This window comes from Oncorhynchus tshawytscha, linkage group LG22, assembly GCF_018296145.1.
Source record: "Oncorhynchus tshawytscha isolate Ot180627B linkage group LG22, Otsh_v2.0, whole genome shotgun sequence".
Classification (NCBI taxonomy): Eukaryota; Metazoa; Chordata; class Actinopteri; order Salmoniformes; family Salmonidae; genus Oncorhynchus; species Oncorhynchus tshawytscha.
The window spans coordinates 24,511,936-24,532,536 of record NC_056450.1 but is presented as its reverse complement, the minus strand read 5'-3'; the positions used below and the strand labels follow the sequence as shown (position 1 = coordinate 24,532,536).

The following is a 20,601-nucleotide window of genomic DNA, read 5'->3' as shown; positions in this document are numbered from 1 at the left end:
TTATGTTGAAAACATCATAAAGACACTTCGTTTGACATGTTTCTACGAACTGTAATATGACTTTTCGTCTGGACTTGCCCACGCGTCGTGAGTTTGGATTGCGTACTAAACGCACAAACAAAAAGGAGGTATTTGGACATAAATTATGGACTTTATCAAACAAATCAAACATTTATTGTGGAACTGGGATTCCTGGGAGTGCATTCTGATGAAGATCATCAAAGGTAAGTGAATATTTATAATGCTATTTCTGACTTTGTTGACTCCACAACATGGCGGATATCTGTATGGCTTGTTTTGTTGTCTGAGCGCTGTACTCAGATTATTGCATGGTGTGCTTTTTCGGTAAAGCTTTTTTAAAAGCTGACACAGCGGTTGCATTAAGGAGAAGTGGATCTAAAATTCCATGCATAACACTTGTATCTTTTAGCAATGTTTATTATGAGTATTTCTGTAAATTGATGTGGATCTTTGCAAAATCACCAGATGTTTTGGAACTACTGAACGTAACGCGCCAATGTAAACTGAGATTTTTGGATATAAATATGAACTTTTTCAAACAAATGTGTAACATGAAGTCCTATGAGTGTCATCTGATGAAGATCATCAAAGGTTAGTGATTCATTTAATCTCTATTTCTGCTTTTTGTGACTCCTCTCTTTGGCTGGAAAAATGGCTGTGTTTTTCTGTGACTAGGTACTGACCTAACACAATCGTTTGTTGTACTTTCGTCGTAAAGCCTTTTTGAAATCAGACACTGTGGCTGGATTTACAACAAGTTAATTTTTAAAATGGTGTGAAATACTTGTATGTTTGAGGAATTTTAATTATGGGATTTCTGTTGTTTTGAATTTGGCGCCCTGCACTTTCACTGGCTGTTGTTGAGGTGGGACGCTACCGTCCCCAATATCCCAGAGGTTAACAGTTGTGCCTGGTTAAAAACATATTTGTGTAATTTCTTTCCTTCTAAATGCTTTTGAGTTGTGTTGTGACATGGTAGGTGTGGTATACAGAAGATAGCCCTATTTGGTAAAAGACCAAGTCCATATTATGACAAGAAAAGCTCAAATAAGCAAAGAGGAATGACAGTCCATCATTACTTTAAGACATGGTCAGTCAATCCGGAAAATGTCAAAAACTTTGAGAGTTTCTTCAAGTGCAGTCGCAAAAACCATCAAGTGCTATGATGAAACTGGCACTCATGAGGACTGCCACAGGAAAGGAAGATCCAGAGTTACCTCTGTTGCAGAGGATAATTTCATTAGAGTTAACTGCACCTCAGATTGCAGTCCAAATAAATGCGTCACAGAGTTCAAGTAACAGACACATCTCAACATCAACTGTTCAGAGGAGACAGCATGAATCAGGCCTTCATGGTTGAATTGCTGCAAAGAAACCACTACTAAAGGACACCAATAATAATAAGATTATGGCTTGTGCTAAGAAACCCAAGCAATGGACATTAGACCGGTGGAAATCTGTCCTGTGGTCTGATGAGTCCAAATTTGAGATTTTTGGGTCCAACCACTGTGTCTTTGTGAGACGCTGAGTAGGTGAACAGATGGTCTCTGCATGAGTGGTTCTCACTGTGAAGTATGGAAGTGTGATGGTGTGGGGGTGCTTTGCTGGTGACACTGTCTGTGATTTATTTAGAATTCAAGGCACACTTAACCAGCATGGCTACCACAGCATTCTGCAGTGATACGCCATTCCAACAGGTTTGCGCTTAGTGGGACTATCATTTGTTTTTCAACAGGACAATGACCCAAAAACACACATTCAGGCTGTGCGAGGACTATTTGACCAAGAAGGAGAGTGATGAGTGCTACATCCGATGACTTGGTCTCCACAATCACCTGACCTTAACCCAATTGAGATGGTTTGGAATGAGTTGGACCGCAGAGTGAAGGAAAAGCAGCCAATGTGGGAACTCCTTCAAGACTGTTGGAAAAGCATTCCAGGTGACTACCTCATGAAGCTGGTTGAGAGAATGCCAAGCTATCATCAAGGCAAAGGGTGGCTACTTTGAAGAATCTCAAATATAAAATATATTTAGATTTGTTTAACACTTTTTTGGTTACTAAATTATTCCATATGTGTTATTTCATCGTTTTGATGTCTTCACTATTATTCTACAATGTGGAAAATAGTGAAAGTAAAGACAAATCCTTGAATGAGTAGTTGTGTCCAAACTTTTGACTGGTACTGTACATGGTGCAAGTGATCAATGAGCCCAAATTTGAGCACAAAATTTGAGAGAAATAAGCTTTTTGTACGTATGGAACATTTCTGGGATCTTTTATTTCTGCACATAAAACATGGGACCAACACTTTACATGTTAGTTTATATTTTTGTTCAGTGTAAATGCACTTTAAATAAAGTTAGATTTGATTTAGTCCTATTCTTTAACTTAGATTTTAGGTTGAGATTGAGATTTGAATCCAACACATCAATCAGTAATTTGTAGACAAAATAGAATTAAAGACAGACTAAGTCAGTGGCACAGATGGAACTATCTAAGCAGAAGATAGAGAACATCTTCAAATGTTGATATTTGATTGCATTGTCAACCAAACACAATTCACATCACTAAATATCCTTCAATTTGAGATCAACCAGAGCTTGAAACTCTAGGCCTATTGTATTATCTATTTTTAGTTGCATTCTGGGTTGAATTGAAACAATAGATGTTGATAACTGAAATGTTTTAAAGGCCTAAATAGCATCATTGATGAAATATGAGTGATGAATTATGGTCACATTTCATTTGCTCTGTTAAACCTACCCTTTGGAATTACTTTGATATGAACAGTGAATCTACTTCATTTTTAAGTGGGGATATCTCAACGATCATTCTAACAATAGCACATTGGTAATATTGAGTGACAAATATCATAGCTAAGCAGGGCTGGGCTTGGTTAAAAACCTGGATGGGATACCAAAAGGTAGCTGTAGATGGATCAATTCTCCTAGTAGGAGGTGCTGTCCAGCCTGTAGTTTTATTTTCTGATAGTGGAAATAACGTTGAAGATCTGATATTGTTTTAAAGGTACAAACTCAACATATTTTAAACAAGGTTTGTCTATGTTGAAATTTGGTTACCATGACAAATTACGTTGAAACAACATTGGTTCTAACAAGTTTGTGCCCAGTGGGTAAACACTTGCTACTTTTAAGATTCAGATATTTCCAAAGATATAGATAGAGAGAACTTGATGGAAATTGATGGGGTGAAGACATGTTTCTCAAGCTGATACACAACATCACAATCTCAATTGTTATCCATTGTAACTATCGTTGTTGCTCAGAAAAAATATCAACAGATGTTTTGGATATTGTTTTTGCTATTTAATCTTCAATGTGGTGTTCCATTCTTCTGCTGCAAAGCCATTTACATTAGCCAACCAAATCAAAGGGATGCATGTGAACGATCATTGAATTGATTGTCTTTTATTCTGGTGTGTGTGAGGCAAAACTAGACATATCCCCCACACACACATCCATGAAACTCACCAGGTACAGATGTAGGATCTTAATAATGCAGGCTATTTAAAACTTGTAGTAGATTTGAGGTTTTCAATTTACACTTTGAAATATCAGACTTGACTTTCCTCTACAAAAAGGTCCATTAATTATAATCGCCATAATAATTCACATTTCCTGTGCTGCAGGATTATTTTTCTGCTGTAGCAAACGGGCTCAAATTAAGATCCTACATCTGCACGTTCATTTAGAACACATTTTATTTCACACAAAAAAACTGGCTTCATGCACATGAAATCCTTCATTGAGATGTTTAGACATGACGCAATATGGCTGCCTCTTTCTGAGAGCTGCAAATGTTTAGTGAAAGTTACTGACGTGACATTTCACATCGTCCAGGCTCAGAACAGCTCCCTGGTCGTTGTTGCTGTGCTTGTGTTTCTTCTCTGAGCATCGACAGAGCTTGTACTTTATCACCTGTGATGAAACACAGATCCACAAGACAAAGGTCAGTGAAGCTGTCGATTTGAGACAAAGGCTGGTAAGAGAAAAGGTGGACATTTCGGAGTGTGTCTGCCTATTCGACAGTTATTTGTAAAACGCATAAATGTTTCATTCTGCTTTTCCAAGAGATTACAATAATGAGTGAGACAGAAAGCATAATGGAAAAGTGTGGTTGTTTTCTGTCACTGTAGAATACTAGAGAGAATGAAAAGATGACCTCATAGATGTAGTCAAACAGCTCCAGAATAGTTAGGAGACTGGCTCCAATGAAAAGACCCATCTGACCACCAATATCACCTGGGAAGAATGGACAAGGACAAGATTATCCAAGATAATACATTTTCCCAAAAGATACACATTTCCAACAAAGTATCCTTAAAAAGAAAATTAATAGTTTTTTAAAAATCAGTGAAATACCTAAAAGTCCTGCTACTTCATAGGCTTTCTTCTGTTCGATCGTCTCATAGTTTAGAGCCTCAAAGAAGATGTCCAGAACCAGGATATTATCACTGTTACAGAAAAATACCATATTCAACATCTAAACAGCAAACAGTTTACGTAATCTTCTGATAGAGAACATCTTTACTTAGTTGCACTAAATATGTGTATTGGAAATGGAACTGGAGGGTGAAAGGCCAAAGCCCCAATCAAATTTCTTTGCCATTACATTTCTTACTATGTACTTCATACTCGCTGTAAAGTTTTTATCTGGTGTTTGAAACATTAGACTCACGCTATGTACTGCTCTGACTTGTTGTATTTCTTGGCCAGATACTTGGCAGAGGCCTTGCTGGGGATCTTGACGAAGGACAGCTCCTTGCTGTATCTGGTCATGTTGCACGGCGTCTCACACACACAAAAATCATTGTCTTTCTCCACCAGGAAGTCTGGGAGCAAAAGAGTAATACTGCAGCATTAACACTTCTTCTCTTTTTAGTCCATGTAAGTGATGTAGAAAGGAAAATATAGTTGCTATGGTCTAAGAAACAGCAGTCTGGATCTATTGCTTACCAAGAGCTGGATCAGCACACTCTTTGTACAGCTCAGGGGTGCAGTATGGGGCATCTCCTGTATATAAAGAGTTGTTAATCAATGAATCTAAGTTGAACTTGAAAACTTAAATAGTCCAGACTAGGTAAACGGCTGGGTGGTAGAGTTCACTTACCAGGCATGTGCACCATGCGGCAGTTACAGTTCTCCACCAGGTAGCGCGTCTCACAGTCGATACGACAGGCGGTGATGCTGTACGTTTCAAAGAATTCTGAGTCCATCCATGTCACCTTACAGTCCCCCCATGGTGGGGGCAAATATATCAGCTGGAATAGACACACATGACAACTGTTACACATACAGTATGATCTACAGTACAACTACAAATGAATAGGTGTACTACAACAGTTACACAGGTTGTGCTTACAGTAGCATTTGTACATGTATTACTATTTTGTTAAAATAAAGTTGTGCAAATAAATATAATGTCCCGACCCGTTGTTCCTGGCAGGAGACAAAGGTCTGGAACCCAGGTGCCACTCCGAAGCCCAGCTGGTCGATGAAGGGTGGCTCCTCCTGATTGTGGATCTGAACTTTGATCCCAGCTTCAAATGAGGTCTCATCTGTGGAGAGGGGAACAGTGGCAGGGATCACTGCACCATCCATGCATATGGCTTATTTAACTAATGAACCCACTGGCTCCAGCAGACAGATAGAGTGGTCTGTTGGATAGAGCAACACACATGTGAGCTGTATTTAGTATTTTAGTATTTTATTAGGATCCATATTAGATGTTGCGAAGGCAGCCACTACTCTTCCTGGGGTCCAAATAGGAACAAAACAACACATCACAACAAAACAATAGTCTACATCAGGGATCATCAACTAGATTAAACTGTGGGCCAATTGATTCTGGAGCGGATGGTCGGGGGCCCGGAACATAATTGCAAATAATTTGTAGACTGCAAATTGATCACAAGAAGCCCAAACAGATATAATGCTTGACTAAAACATAATAATTTCAAACCTTGCTTACATTTGTATATGATCACGTGTCTCACTATTATGCGTGGGAATAATTGGGAACAGATTTCTTAAATTAAAATCCCTTGGAGCTGATTTCCTGTCTTTTATGTCCAACACTGAAATTTCCACACAATAAAAAAAAGTTTTTTTTCTTTTGCTCAGATAACTTGGGGGGCCAAATAAAACCACTCCGTGTCAAATTAAAATCCAGTTGGGGAACCCTGGTCTAAATCATTACAAATTTACATATATATATATATATATATTTTTTTTTTACAATACTACAATATTCCAATGAGTGGGTGTGTGTAGTATGAGTGTCAGAGTGTGTGTGTTTGTGTGAGTGTGTGTGTGTGAATGTGCATGCGTGAGTGTGTGTCTCTTCACAGTTGTGAGGTGTTGTTTTATCTGTGTTTTAAATCTGATTTTACTGCTAGCTTGGGTTACCTGATGTGGAAAAGAGTTCCATGTAGTCTTTGCTCTATGTAGTACTGTGCGTCACAGGCCTTAGGGACTGTGAAGAGACCCCTGGCGGCATGTCTTGTGGGATATGTATGGGTTTCTGAGCTGTGAGTTAGGTGTTTGAACAGACATTTCAGTGCTTTCAACACGTCAATACCTCTCACAAAGACACGTAGTGATGAAGTCAATCTCTCTACTGTGAGCCAGGAGAGATTGATGCGCATGTTCTTGATATTAGCCCTCCGTGTACATTTAAGGGCCAGTCTTTCAGTGTCAACTGTCATTTTCCTAAGTCCTTCTTTGCAGCACTTGACCATATAACTTGGCAGTAATCTAGGTGTGATTAAAACTAGGGCCTGTAGGACTTGTTTGTTTGACTGTGATGTCAAGAAAGCAGAGCAGCACTTTATCATGGACAGACCTCTCCCCATCTTAGCAACCGTTGGATCAATATGTTTTGACCATGTCAGTGTACAATCCAGGGTTACACCAAGCAGTTTATTCTCCACAACTTGCTAATTTTCCACATTATTCATTACAAGATTTAGATTAGGTTCAGGGTTTAGTGATTGATTTGTCTCAAATACAATGTTTTAAGGTTTTTAAATATTTTGGACTAGCTTATTGCTAGCCACCCATTCTAAAACTGAATGCATATCTTTGTTAAGGTTTGCAGTGATCTCACTTGCTGTGGTAGCTGACGTGTATAATGTTGAGTCATCAGTGTACATAGACACACAGGCTTTACTTAATGCTAGTGGTAGGTCATTAGTAAAAATAGAAATGGCCAAGGCAGCTGCTTTGAGGTATACCACACTCTACCTGGTTTACGTTAGAGAGGCTTCGATTAAAGAAAACCCTATGTGTTGTGTTTGATAGGTAGCTCTCAATCCACGATATTGCAGATGATGTAAAGCCATAACACATATGTTTTTTCAGCAGCAGATTATGATCGCTGTGTAATGAACAAGACTTAAACACACACACACAAGCACCCACACTTACACACACACACACTTTTGTCCTCACCTGTCTCTCCCCACACAGGGAGGTACTCATCTTGCTGAATGTCCAGCATGAGCTCCAGACCGTTCCCCATCCCTCCCTTGGTAGTTATGAGAGGGGTGCGGCCCTCGCCTCCTGCGTTGAAAGTGTAACACTTCCCATAGCGAGTGAACACCTGAGGAGAAAGATTAGAAATATGAAAGGGATGAGATAGCAAGATGAGATGTCCTGGAACCGTCCCTCACAATAGCAGAGCCATATTCATCCAGATGTATGGCTCTGCTCAATAGTTTCTATAAATCCAGTTTTGTTCCTTACTGTAACTTGCCACTGGGGGTCAGTGTTAGTCTACATTAGACACCACAGTACCAGGAGTGATGAGGGTATTCCCCTGGGTTTGGGGTTACCTAATCATCTGATCTATGGATTTCACATAACTGGGCAGGGGTGCATCCATGGGTGGGCCTGGGAAGACATAGACCCACCAACTGGGGAGCCAGGCCCAGCCAATCAAAATTAGTTTTCCCCGACAAAACGGCTTTATTACAGACAGAAATACTCCTCAGCACCCCCCTCCCCCCACCCACCCCTCAGTCGATCCCGCAGGTGAAGAAGCTGGATGTGGAGGTCCTGGGCTAGCATGGTTACATGTGGTCTGTGGTTTTGAGGCCGGTTGGACGCACTGCCAAATTCTCTAAAACAACTTTGGAGGCAGCTTATGGTAGAGAAATGAACACCAAATTCTCTGGCAACAGTACTGGCGAACATTCCTGCAGTCAGCATGCCAATTCCACGCTCCCTCAAAATTTGAGACATCTGTGACATTGTGTTGTGTGACAAAACTGCACATTTTAAAGTGGCCTCTTATTGTCCCCAGCACAAGGTGCACCTGTGTAATGATCATGCTGTTTAATCAGCTTCTTCATATACCACACCTGTCAGGTGGATGGATTATCTTGGCAAAGGAGAAATGCTCACTAACAGGGATGCAAACACATTTTGAGAGAAATACGTTTGGTGCATAATGGGACATTTCTGTGATTTTCTATTTCAGCTCATGAAACACGGGACCAACACTTTACATGTTGCGTTTACATTTTTGTTCAGTGTATAAACAACAGCATGGAACTATGCTCATGTCTACTGTAAGTCATAAGTAATTTGTATTTATGACACTGTCTGTATTAACTATAAAGTAACTTGTGCTGTGCTGAAGCTGAGAGCGGGCCATTGCTCAGCGTATGCAGCAACATGACACATCTGTGAATAGAGAGAGGGCTGACAAACACAATGATTGTTGACTGAGTTTGGACAGTGCTGTTAGACAGCTCAGCCTTGCCATCTATCATCACACACACACACGTTTGTTCTACTATCCTTGTGGGGACCAAACAATTGATTCCCATTCAAAATTCTATTTTCCCTAACCCCTAATTGCAACTCTAATCCTCCCCACTTGTCAGAACTTCCCTTGTTTTACTATCCTTGTGAGGAATTATGGTCCACATGATAGTAAAACCAAACACGCACACACACGCACGCACGCACGCACGCGCACACACACACACACACACACACATACACACTGGCTGACAATTACAAGATCAATGTTCAGCTTTCTCTGTTGTGAGGGACTGCTACACAGCTATAGGCTTGTAGGGTGACTGGAAATCACTGTGGGGTAAATTCATTACTGATGTTTTCAGACACACTGAATGGAGTATGTGAGTGTTCTGGAGGATTTTTCTGTCATCAGTGCCTAGTAGACAAGAAAATAGGTTTCTAATCTCAACCAATGTTAGAGTAAAAAGACTGTCCTACCTCACACTCTACTTCCATATTTTCTATGCCTTCTGTAACATGCTTCTACTCTGCTTCAACCCTGCATCAACTCTGCTTCTACCCATCCACCCATCTCTTACTCACACATTTCCTTACTTCCTTTACACTCTCTTTATACATCATCAACACTACCCCACTCCTTCCTCCTTCATGCTACCCCCCTCCCTCCCTCCCTTCATCCATTCCGCTGAACTTTGACTGGCATCGTTATAGACTTGTCTACTCTGCAGAGTCTAATGGCATATGGGGAAGTTACTTAACCATATGTTAGTTCTATGTTAGCCTTTACATCTAACCTCAATGAGTGTATGTTCTTTCTGAACACATGAATGAATGACTGTGTAAGGTCAGCGTGCCAGATGCTCTTTATGAATAAATTAATCAATGAATGAGTGTGTGTGATGTCAGCTAGTGCCTGTTCCTTATGAATACATTAATGAATGAACATGTCATTTCTGAAGTTTGGAATTTGATTTTTATGTATTACAATGTAATGCATGTTCCCGAAGGAATGATTGAATTTGTGTGTGGCGTGCAGTTTGTGTCTTTGTGCACGTTGCTATCTAAGCCACATTACAGTTACATGATCTGACAGTGGCCCATAATACACTGTTGACTCTATAAGATGACAGGCTACACTGACAGTTGAACACCAAAAGAAGAAAAGTGAAGGAAAGTTCCAGTTCCTTTGTGAATATGTAAATGTTTTAGGCCAATAGTTTTCCTCTAGCGTTGTTGGGTCCATCTTTCCTTTTACATTCTGCTGCCTTTGTTGGCAATTCATTAAAATGACTACTTTACAGAGAAATCAATCCTCTTTACCCGCCCTAAAGATCTTAACGAGTTTGCAGTCTATAATCTTTGGAGTGCCCTGTAGTCAATCAGTGTCTATCATTCAAAGTGCGTTTCCCGCCATAGAAAAGCACTTAGCACTCTCCTGTAGTTAATGATATACATCAATGTGCATTTCCTTCGTTACAGGCGATGCAGACTGTAGAACAAGTCCTAAATAACTAATCCACATACTCTCCTGGCTGTGGGAGGAGACCTGATACACCCCAGCTGTTAAAGGATGCCTCTGCAGGGGGAAATGAATCCATTAGCACTCTATTGTTTTATGAGGGAACGTTTCAGAGACTTAGAACAGTCTCTGTAAAGTGCAAACACTTGCTCAGCTATTATGCTGCTCTATTAAACAGCCGAAGCGCCGGCAAAGAGATTGCGATTTAAATGGTAGTAGCAGCCATGTGTCAGGCAGCAGTGACCGGTCGGCGGTTGGCAAGCATAATCTTTTTTCCAGAGCGTGCTAATGTTGTCATTTGCTTGTTGATGCAGCAGGCGTTCTAAGTAATCTGGAAAATCTGGAACAACTCCCAAGACAGCCAACTTTATAGATAAACAGACTTTGTTGAACTTTAGTTGAGATATAATGAAAACTTAAAAACACAGGCAACAGGCAGGAGAGTTAACAGATTTATGCATTGTTAATTGTGCTCATTGAAGGAGTATGCCAATTCAAATGCATTAATGCCGTAGTTCAGATCAGTCTTGCCAACCTGAGACCTGTCTCTCCTGTTCTAGGTTCCATCTGTCTTTCCTGCCCAAACAGAAGGGCAACCCAAGAACAGTAAAACAGGGAGGCTCTCGACTGTTGAGTGCTGACTGACTTCTGTGAGGGAAAGAGATTGCAGCTCAAAGGCTCTTGTTGATGCAAATGTCAGAATACAGGCAGTACACTGTCCTGTTATCGACTGTGTGTGTTTGGACAACAGCTGCTGACTCACCAAACTAATGACAAGCTTTGGGTAATACTGAAGGTCTTCCCATGCAGGACATCAAATACCAAGGCTAGGGGATTTAATGAGTGTGTGTATGTGTGTGTGTGTGTGTGTGTGTGTGTGTGTGTGTGTGTGTGTGTGTGTGTGTGTGTGGTGTTGTGTGCGTGTGTGTGTGTCTCAAGTGTGTGTGTGTCAAGCTGAGTGTGTTAATGATGGCTGAAAAGCATAGAGGCTCAATAGTTACTTGTCAAATGTTGTCACAAAAACAACAACTGTCGGGAACAAGTGAACTGAAGTGAACCACAGGCCTCCACAGGGAAGATGGCAATATAAAAGCCTGCCACACAGTAAGTGTTCCCCTTAATTTGTGTTCCGGCAGTAAAAAGAGAGATCCATAAACTGTCACCAGCAAGTCACACATCATCTTGATTCTACAGAAAAATATGTAGACATGGCGTACAGCTAAAATGTTTTCCTCCAAATGAATACCTTTTTACAGTACAGCCTGCTTTTTAAAGTGGTGTATAAAGATGTCAACAACCTACTGTGTTTTTCATGTCAACATCATGAAACACCATACAGTACATTCAACTGTCTATAATTGTACAAAACCCTGTACAGAAATCATAGTAAAATAATTTGTTTAGTTTAACACACGTCTGCTGTCACAGGTCACAGTAATATATCTGGTCATGAATGGATCATCCCATACCAGCCACTTCTAATGGCTTTCCTGTCAGATAGTACCTTGAGCCAGACAGGCCTGCAAGAGTTGTCTAATGACCAGTTCATGGATAAAGGGACAGCAGGACCTCAGACATAATTGACAACAAAGGAGAAAGAGAATAAATAGAGCAGGAGCTGTTGACTTGTATTTTTCCACTTTAGATGATTTGCAGGGGAGATCCCGCACTACATGCCTTGATGTTCTGCAATTCAGTTAAATCCTCAAATTAATTTAGGCTGTCAGAATAACTTGACTCATTGCTACAATCATTAGCTTTGTGGTAGGCAGCGCCATTGTTTGCATTATATCCTTGTGATGGATCCTCTTTTCAGCTTTCCATCACAAACCCACATTCTTTCATTCGCAAGCCTGCCCACTAGGCAGATGTCTATTTCATTGAAGTGATGAGGAAACAACATTGATTCAACCAGTGTGTGCCCAGTGGATGGGTTTTGAAAATTCTAATTAATCTCCCACACAATGAGTGTTTCTTTCCTTTAATTGCTCCTTTATTTCCGTCCTCCATCCCTCCCCTCTCCTCACCGTCTCCTCTGAGCTGTGATGTGATATTCCCAGTGGACTCCTTTCCATCTTCTCCCTCCTCCTGCTAAGTTTGATTAATATTTGAAAGGCAGACAGAGACGCTCTACTCCTCTCCACCACTCCCAGACACTTCCACGACTCTCAGTATCTATCACCTTCAGAGGCGATAGCATCATAGCATGGGACGAGAGACATAGAGGCAGAGAGAGAGAGAGAGAGACAGGGAGAAGGGGGTGGGGAGAGGTGAGAGAGAGTTAAGGAAGCATATTATATGAAGGAGGGGGAGTATTCTTCCACTTAAGACGTATGAAGCCTGTTTACTAGGAGGGAAAAAGACACCACTTTTGGTTGAGTTAACCTCAGAGGGCATTGCAGATATTGCAGAGAGTGAATTTGTGTCAAAGGTTCAGCCTACTATACGGATTAGGATATGACCAAAATATATGCATGATGTTAGCTGGGGTCAGGATACTTTTTGCATCGACATACAGTTAACATCCAAAATAAAAGAAACACCAACATAAAGTGTGTTAATAGGGAGTTGGGCCACCACGACCAGAACAACTTCAATGCACCTTGGCATAGATTCTACAACTGTCTGGAAGTCTATTGGAGGGATGTGACACCATTCTTCCATGAGAAATTCTATATTGTGGTGTTTTGTTGATGGTGGTGGAAAACGCTGTCGCAAGCACCATGCCAGAATCTCCCATAAATGTTCAATTGGGTTCTGATGCCTGAGATGGCCATTGTATATGGTTTACATGCTCATCAAACCATTAAGTGACCACTCGTGCCCTGTGGATGGGCACATAGGCATGGTAACCAAAATAATGGCCTGCACAGCATTTGTATACATGACCCTAAGCATGATGGGATGTTAATTGCTTAATTAACTCAGGAACCACACCTGCTTTCAATATACTTTATTTCCCTCATTTACTTGAGTGTTTCTATTATTTTAGCGGTTACATGTATATTGGTAGATGCATTATGTTTGTGATACATATTTGAAGAGTAATTGCAAGAATTGTTTAAAAAACAATGAACAATAGAGCAGTTAGATTGGCTATTCGTTGATGAATCAACTATAGTGTATTCACCCTCTAGTACTCAGGCAATAAAACAACACAGCATAAAGAGAAACGTAAAACTGCATGGGGGTCTCAACAACACAAGTCCAATAAAATGGTGAGTAACACTGTTGGGTAGAATCTTCTGTATGGTATGTCTCTGGGAGAGACTATAACTGGCAATTTGAAGCCTACCTTGTCTTCTATGGTTGGAGGAAAACTGGCCAAAGTGCCATGACATGCTAAGTAAAAATACATCTTTCAACACTGGGAAAAAGCAGGTGAGAAAAAAATAGTAAATTGATCCCTGTTACCCCCACCCCCTGCTGGTTTATTCTTAGATGGAGTAGAAAATATCTCCATATTTAAACACGAGCATACTAAAACCCTGTTAAAACGGGCTATTTTTCAGCCAATTGTATTAGTCCTCCCCTGGTGAATGTCGGGCATGTGGATTTCAACACTAGATAAAGAATGTGTTTGGATTGCAAGAAAACTCTCTGTCAGATACATACAATTTTCTCTAAAATCTCCAAGGCAACAGTAAAGCCATGATTCCCCCCAGAGTGAGCCCAAATGAGGCTTGAGTAAGGTGGAAAACAGTAAGGGGACTGGGCTATTCCCTGTCTGTCTGCCTTAGTTTATAAACTACAATTTTCCACCAATCTGTTGTATTTACAGTGAATAATGGTATTAACTTTAGATAGCAAGATACAAAATAGATTTGAACTGATAAAGATACATAGCATTCCATTTCTGTCTTATACGCTTTATTAGTGGATAAAATCGTATACGATATCACCAACTGTGAAGCAAAGCAGATACAGTTGAAGTCGGAAGTTTAAATACACTTAGGTTGAAGTCATTAAAACTCGTTTTTCAACCACTCCACAAATTTCTTGTTAACCAACTATAGTTTTAGCAAGTCGGTTAGGACATCTACTTTGTGCATGACACAAGTAATTTTTCCAACAATTGTTCACAGACCGATTATTTCACTGTATCACAATTCCAGTGGGTCAGAAGTTAACATACACTAAATTGACTGTGCCTTTAAACAGCTTGGAAAATTCCAGAAAATTATGTCATTGCCTATCAGAAGCTTCTAAAGCCAATTGAGTCAATTGGAGGTGTACTTGTGGATGTATTTCAAGGCCTACCTTCAAACGCAGTGCCTCTTTGCTTGACATCATGGGAAAATCCAAAGAAATCAACCAAGAACTCAGAAAAAAACTGTTGACCTCCACAAGTCTGGTTCATCATTGGGAGCAATTTCCAAATGCCTGAAGGTACCACGTTCATCTGTACAAGCAATAGTACGCAAGTATAAATACACCTCCATTTGACTCAAATGATGTCAATAAACGTACAGATGAATGTAAAACAGGTACAAAAACACCCTGGGACCACGCAGCCGCCATACAGCTCAGGAAGGAGACGCGTTCTGTCTCCTAGAGATGAACATACTTTGGTGAGAAAAGTGCAAATCAATCCCAGAACAAGAGCAAAGGACCTTGTGAAGATGCTGGAGGAAACAGGTATAAAAGTATGTATATCAACAGTAAAACAAGGCCTATATCGACATACCCTGAAAGGCTGCACAGCAAGGAAGATGCCACTGCTCCAAAACCACCATAAAAAAGCCTACGGTATGATTTTTGGAGAAATGTCCTCTGGTCTGATGAAACACAAATAGAACTGTTTGGCCATGTCGTGTCTTTGGCTATGCCGGATTAAGTGATATGACATGCTATTCTATAAAATCCTTTCTCTGTAATTAATATTACCTGATTTAGCTAATCATGTAAATGTAATTAACTAGAAAGTCGGGGCACCACAAAATAATATTTATAGAGCAGTTATCTTCCGAATAAACTCTTAAAGACCTAGCAATATTTTACATCAATAGCAGTCAACATTAATCATCACCTTATTTCAGTGTCATCTGAATGTTGTAAATTCTTGGTTATCTTCACGAACCCTGGCTAACAAGTTGAATCAGCAATTCAAAATTGGGTTTAATTATTTATTTACTAAATACCTAAATAATCACACAGAATTGCATATACACAGAATGAACCATACATTGATTACAAATTATGTCATAAAGGAAAACATCCCTAGCGGATGGAACAGATATGACAGCTGGTTACCCAAAGAAAAGGGGGTTGGGTTTGAGTGAAAGAGCGGGAAGACTGAAGAACAAAGGTAGAAGCCATGTCTCTATCGGCCTGTCCTTGGAAGAATGTCTCTGGTGGTAAGTTGGATACGTTGCAGTAACGTCATTGTGTGGTAGAATGGATACTCTGTCTGTTCTTTCCTAGCCCACATTTGCAGCTGCTGTTGCTAACCCAACAGCTAGGAGGTATCACTTCTGTAGCGAATAAGAGTTCAAAGTTCATACCATTCACAACCAAAGCTCACGCTGAGGTTGGCTTCGTTCTGTAGTTATTATCTGAACCCTTCTGACATCGGATCGTCATCCTAATGTACCCGGAACAGGAAGTTATATTGTCGTCAATGTTTTATATAGGAAAGGAGAGGAGGGTGTGTTTCCTAGTTGATAACCAAAGTCTCTTCACGTGGGCGGGCAACTGAGTCGGGCCTAATTCACTCGTGAAAACCCAATTCTCACATTTTAGAAGCTAAAATCACATTTCATCCCCTCACAAATAATTTCATATTCAAACATTTAAATTGCACAACAATTCCATGTGAATCTGATAACTATAATGTGTAGACTTTCCACTGTACCGTTTATGTCATCCTATCATTGATGAGAATGTCTCAGATGACAACCGAACTGACATCATATTCATTAAGTACCAACGCATATGTTCAACTGATTGGATTACCAAAACATGATTCATTTCCCCCCACCTTCTGATGTTCCCAGAATCTCTATGTTAACCAAGGGATTTTCAATAGTCACATCAGTAGGGTAGAGAGAGGAAAAAAGGGGGGGGAGCATTTATGACTGTCATAAACATACCCCCAGGCCAGCATCATGACAGCCATAATGACCATTGTTATGTTTGGAGGAAAAAGGGGGAGGCTTGCAAGCCAAAGAACACCATCCCAACCAGGAAGCACAGGGGTGGCAGCATCATGTTGTGGGGGTGCTTTTCTGCAGGAGGGACTGGTGCACTTCATAAAATAGATGGCGTCATGAGGGAGGAAAAGTACGTGGATATATTGAAGCAACATCTCAAGACATCAGTCAGGAAGTTAAAGCGTGGTTGCAAATGGGTCTTCCAAATGGACAATGACCCCAAACATACATCCAAAGTTGTGGCAAAATGGCTTAAGGACAACAAAGTCAAGGTACTGGAGTGGCCATCACAAAGCCCTGATCGCAATCCTATAGAATGTTCGTGGGCAGAACTGAAAAAGTGTGTGCGAGCAAGGAAGCCTACAAAACTGACTCAGTTACACCAGCTCTGTCAGGAGGAATGGGCCAAAAATTCACCCAACTTATTGGAGGAAGCTTGTGGAAGGCTACCCGTAACGTTTGACCCAAGTTAAGTTGAGTTAAACAATTTAAAGGCAATGCTACCAAATACTAATTGAGTGTATGTAAACTTCTGACCCACTGGGAATGTGATGAAATAAATAAAAGCTGAAATAAATCATTCTCTCTACTATTATTCTGACATTTCACAGCCTTAAAATAATGTGGTGATCCTAACTGACCAAAGACAGGGAATGTTTCCTAGGATTAAATGTCAGGAATTGTGAAAAACTGAGTTTAAATGTATTTGGCTAAGGTGTATGTAAACTTCCGACTTCAACTGTACAGTATATCTGGTAATTTCATCCAATTAAAGTGAATAGTCTACCTATGTACAGACAGTCACAGCTATTCCTCAATGGCAGCTTTTATGTTTCCTGCTGTGCTGCCCCAGCTTTCCTCCAGTGACACCCTTCACCTTGTTGATATAGTCAACCATAAATACATGCACAGCACAAGCTGACTTCCAACCCCAACCTGTCAGTTTCATTCATATTTTTTCATCGCCTACGAATCAGCTGACTGGTTCTGCCGTGCACCTACAATAGCGACGCTCACCATGCTGGGAGAGCTCTGCCGGGCACAGAGGCCATCTCAGCAGATAGCTGTTAACTCCAGAGTGCTATGTCCCCTCCTCATACACAGCTGAGTAAACATCAATGGATAAACAGCCTGAGGAGAAGTAAGTAGGCCTCTACAGTATACAGGGTTTCTAGGAGAGAATTGCTATGAGTCTCTATCTGCAGGGTTAATCTGTGAGCTTGACTGAATCAAGTGGATGTATGGGATCCTGTTTTACGCCCTGCCTCTAAGAACCGCTGCCATGAGAAGATTCTTTCAAAGGTTTATTGAGTCCGCTTTTATAAGGATCTATTTTTTTTGTGAGGTGGAGTCGAGCCACGGCAGTGTTAAAAGTTTATTTAGTTGTCTCTCTAGAGGAGTTGTCAATCATAATCGTGTGTGTTTTTGCCATAGTATTACGGCTCAGTCAGTAGCTAGTGTTCTAGAACATTCTGTCCTCCAAACACACATCCATCAGTGCTTTGGAGCACTTTATTGTGAGTAGGTACTCCGGTGTTTTTAAATAATCAGAACGAGACACACACACAGACCAAAATTGTGTGGAGAGCAGTTTGTTGTGTTTCAGAGCTGGCTGATTGGCTGTCTAGCTGGTACCCTGCTGAGAAGGAGTCAAGGGGTTAATTGGTTAATGCACACTGCACAGTTCCTAGAATGTATTTTAGGATAATGATCGGTGGTGTGTGTGTGTGTGTGTGTGTGTGTGTGTGTGTGTGTGTGTGTTTGCGCATATGTGTGAGTTGGGAGGGTTCCGTAAAGAAGAGAAGACCATTAATTAAAGAAAAGCAATTTACTTACAGTACCACTCAAGTTCGGACACACCTACTAATTCCAGAGTTTTTCTTTATATTTTACTATTTTCTACATTGCAGAATAACAGTGCAGACAGCAAAACTATGAAATAGCACATATGGAATCATGTTGTAACCAAAATAGATATAATAATATTTTATATTTGAGATTCTTCAAAGTAGCCACCTTGCCTTGATGACAGCTTTGCACACGCTTTGCATTCTCTCAACCAGCTTCATGAGGTAGTCACCTGGAATGCATTTCAATTAACAGGTGTGCCTTGTTAAAAGTTCATTTGTGGAATTTCTTTCTTTGTTAATGCATTTGAGCCAACCAGTTGTGTTGTGACAAAGTAGGGGTGGTATACAAAATATAGCCCTATTTGGTAAAAGACCAAGTCCATATTATTGCAAGAACAGCTCAAATAAGCAAAGAAAAATGACAGTCCATTATTACTTTAAGACATGAAGGTCGGTACTTTGCTCAGTTCATCGTTCACTTGATCCTGACTAGTCTCTCAGTCCCTGCAGCTGATTAAAAAAAATCCCACAGCATAATGCTGCCACTAACATGCTTCACCGTAAGGATAGTGCCAGGTTTCCTCCAGATGTAATGCTTGGCATTCAGGCCAAAGAGTTCAATATGGGTTTCATCAGACCAGAGAATCTTGTTTCTCATGGTCTGAGTGTCCTTTAGGTGCCTTTCGGCAAACTCCAAGTGGGCTGTCATATGCCTTTTAATGAGGAGTGGCTTCCATCTGGCCATTCTACCATAAAAGTCTGATTGGTGGAATGCTGCAGAGATGGTGGACCTTCTGGAAGGTTCTCCCATCTCCACAGAGGAACTCTGGAGCTCTGTCAGAGTGACCATCTGGTTCTTGGTCACCTCCCTGACCAAGGCCGTTCTCCCCCGATTGCTCAGTTTGGCCGGGTAGCCAGCTCTGGGAAGAGTCTTGGTGGATCCAAACTTCTTACATTTAAGAATGATGGTGGCCACTGTGTTCTTGAGGACCTTCAATGCTGCAGACATTTTTTGATACACTTCCCCAGATCTGTGCCTCGACACAATCCTGTCTCAGAGCTCTACGGACAATTCCTTTGACCTCATGGCTCTGAGATGCACTGTCACCTGTGGGACCTCATTTAGACAGATGTGTGCCTTTCCAAATCATGTCCAATCAATTGAATTTACCACAGGTGGACTCCAATCAAGTTGTGGAAACATCTCAAGGATGATCAATGCAAACAGGATGCACCTGAGCTCAATTTCGAGTCTCATAGCAAAGGATCTGAATACTTATGTACATAAGGTATTTCTGTTGTTTAAAAAAAATACATTTGCAAACACTTTCACTTTGTCATTATGGGGTATTGTGTGAAGATTGATGAGAAAAAAATATTTGATACATTATAGAATAAGGCTGTAACGTAACAAAATGTGGAAAAGGTCAAGGGGTCTGAATACTTTCCGAACGCACTGTATATCCACAGAAACATGCTCACAGCTGCTGCTGACACAGTTGCATACAGTATGGATCTTTAGATTGTCACACGTTTCCACACTTGGCACACACAAACACTAATACACAGATGACAGATGACGTGGACCCCAAGAAGAGTTGCTGAGCCTTCTGCAAAAGCTAATGGGGATCCAAATAAACAAAACATACACTTACGTACAAAGAAAATATTGTACAGAGGCTCACCAACGTATAATGTATATGAATGTAATACTGTGCACATGCATGCACGTGCACCTACACACACACACCCGCACACACACCCGGTGGGGTCTGCTATACAACAGTGTAAACAATGCGGGTAGATGTACACAGACCTGCCCTCTGACACTCCCTCCAATGAAGCTTCATGGCAGTCTGGCCAAAAGCACTGTGTAGTGGGCTGTTTTGTTGCTGAGACAAGAGGAAAAGCAAGTGGAAGACGCTTCCATTCCCTCTGTCACAAGGGGATTGATGGATGATTTAAGATGAAATCATCAACCCTGTTATGGGCAACCCTGTATTGCTCAACCCTGTTACGGTCAACCCTGTTACGGTCAACCCTATTACGGTCAACCCTATTACGGTCAATCCTGTTACTTTATTTGGCACTTAATTGGCGCTTACTATATTATTTTTTTTATTTAACCTCTTGAGATGGGAAAACATGCTTTGTATTAAGTTGAACATGTGCACTTTATGACAGAATGAAATAATTTGGTGAAATCAAAAGTTTGTTCTGATCAAGTTAAACTTCTCAAAAGGCACTGAATAGGTAGAATGACCC

General features: G+C 40.7%; 1 protein-coding gene across 1 annotated transcript in view; it reads right to left on the bottom strand.

Moving 5' to 3' along the window:
* Positions 1-20,601, bottom strand: part of LOC112222155 (acid-sensing ion channel 1) — an 88,063-nt gene that overhangs the window by 3,167 nt on the left and 64,295 nt on the right. The window contains exons 3-10 of the mRNA XM_024384801.2: positions 7,496-7,646; positions 5,474-5,601; positions 5,154-5,304; positions 5,000-5,056; positions 4,722-4,875; positions 4,406-4,497; positions 4,206-4,285; positions 3,863-3,961 (exon numbers count right to left, since the gene is read on the bottom strand). Coding sequence (XP_024240569.1) covers positions 3,863-3,961; positions 4,206-4,285; positions 4,406-4,497; positions 4,722-4,875; positions 5,000-5,056; positions 5,154-5,304; positions 5,474-5,601; positions 7,496-7,646 — 912 coding nt within the window. The remainder of the gene's footprint in view (positions 1-3,862; positions 3,962-4,205; positions 4,286-4,405; positions 4,498-4,721; positions 4,876-4,999; positions 5,057-5,153; positions 5,305-5,473; positions 5,602-7,495; positions 7,647-20,601) is intronic.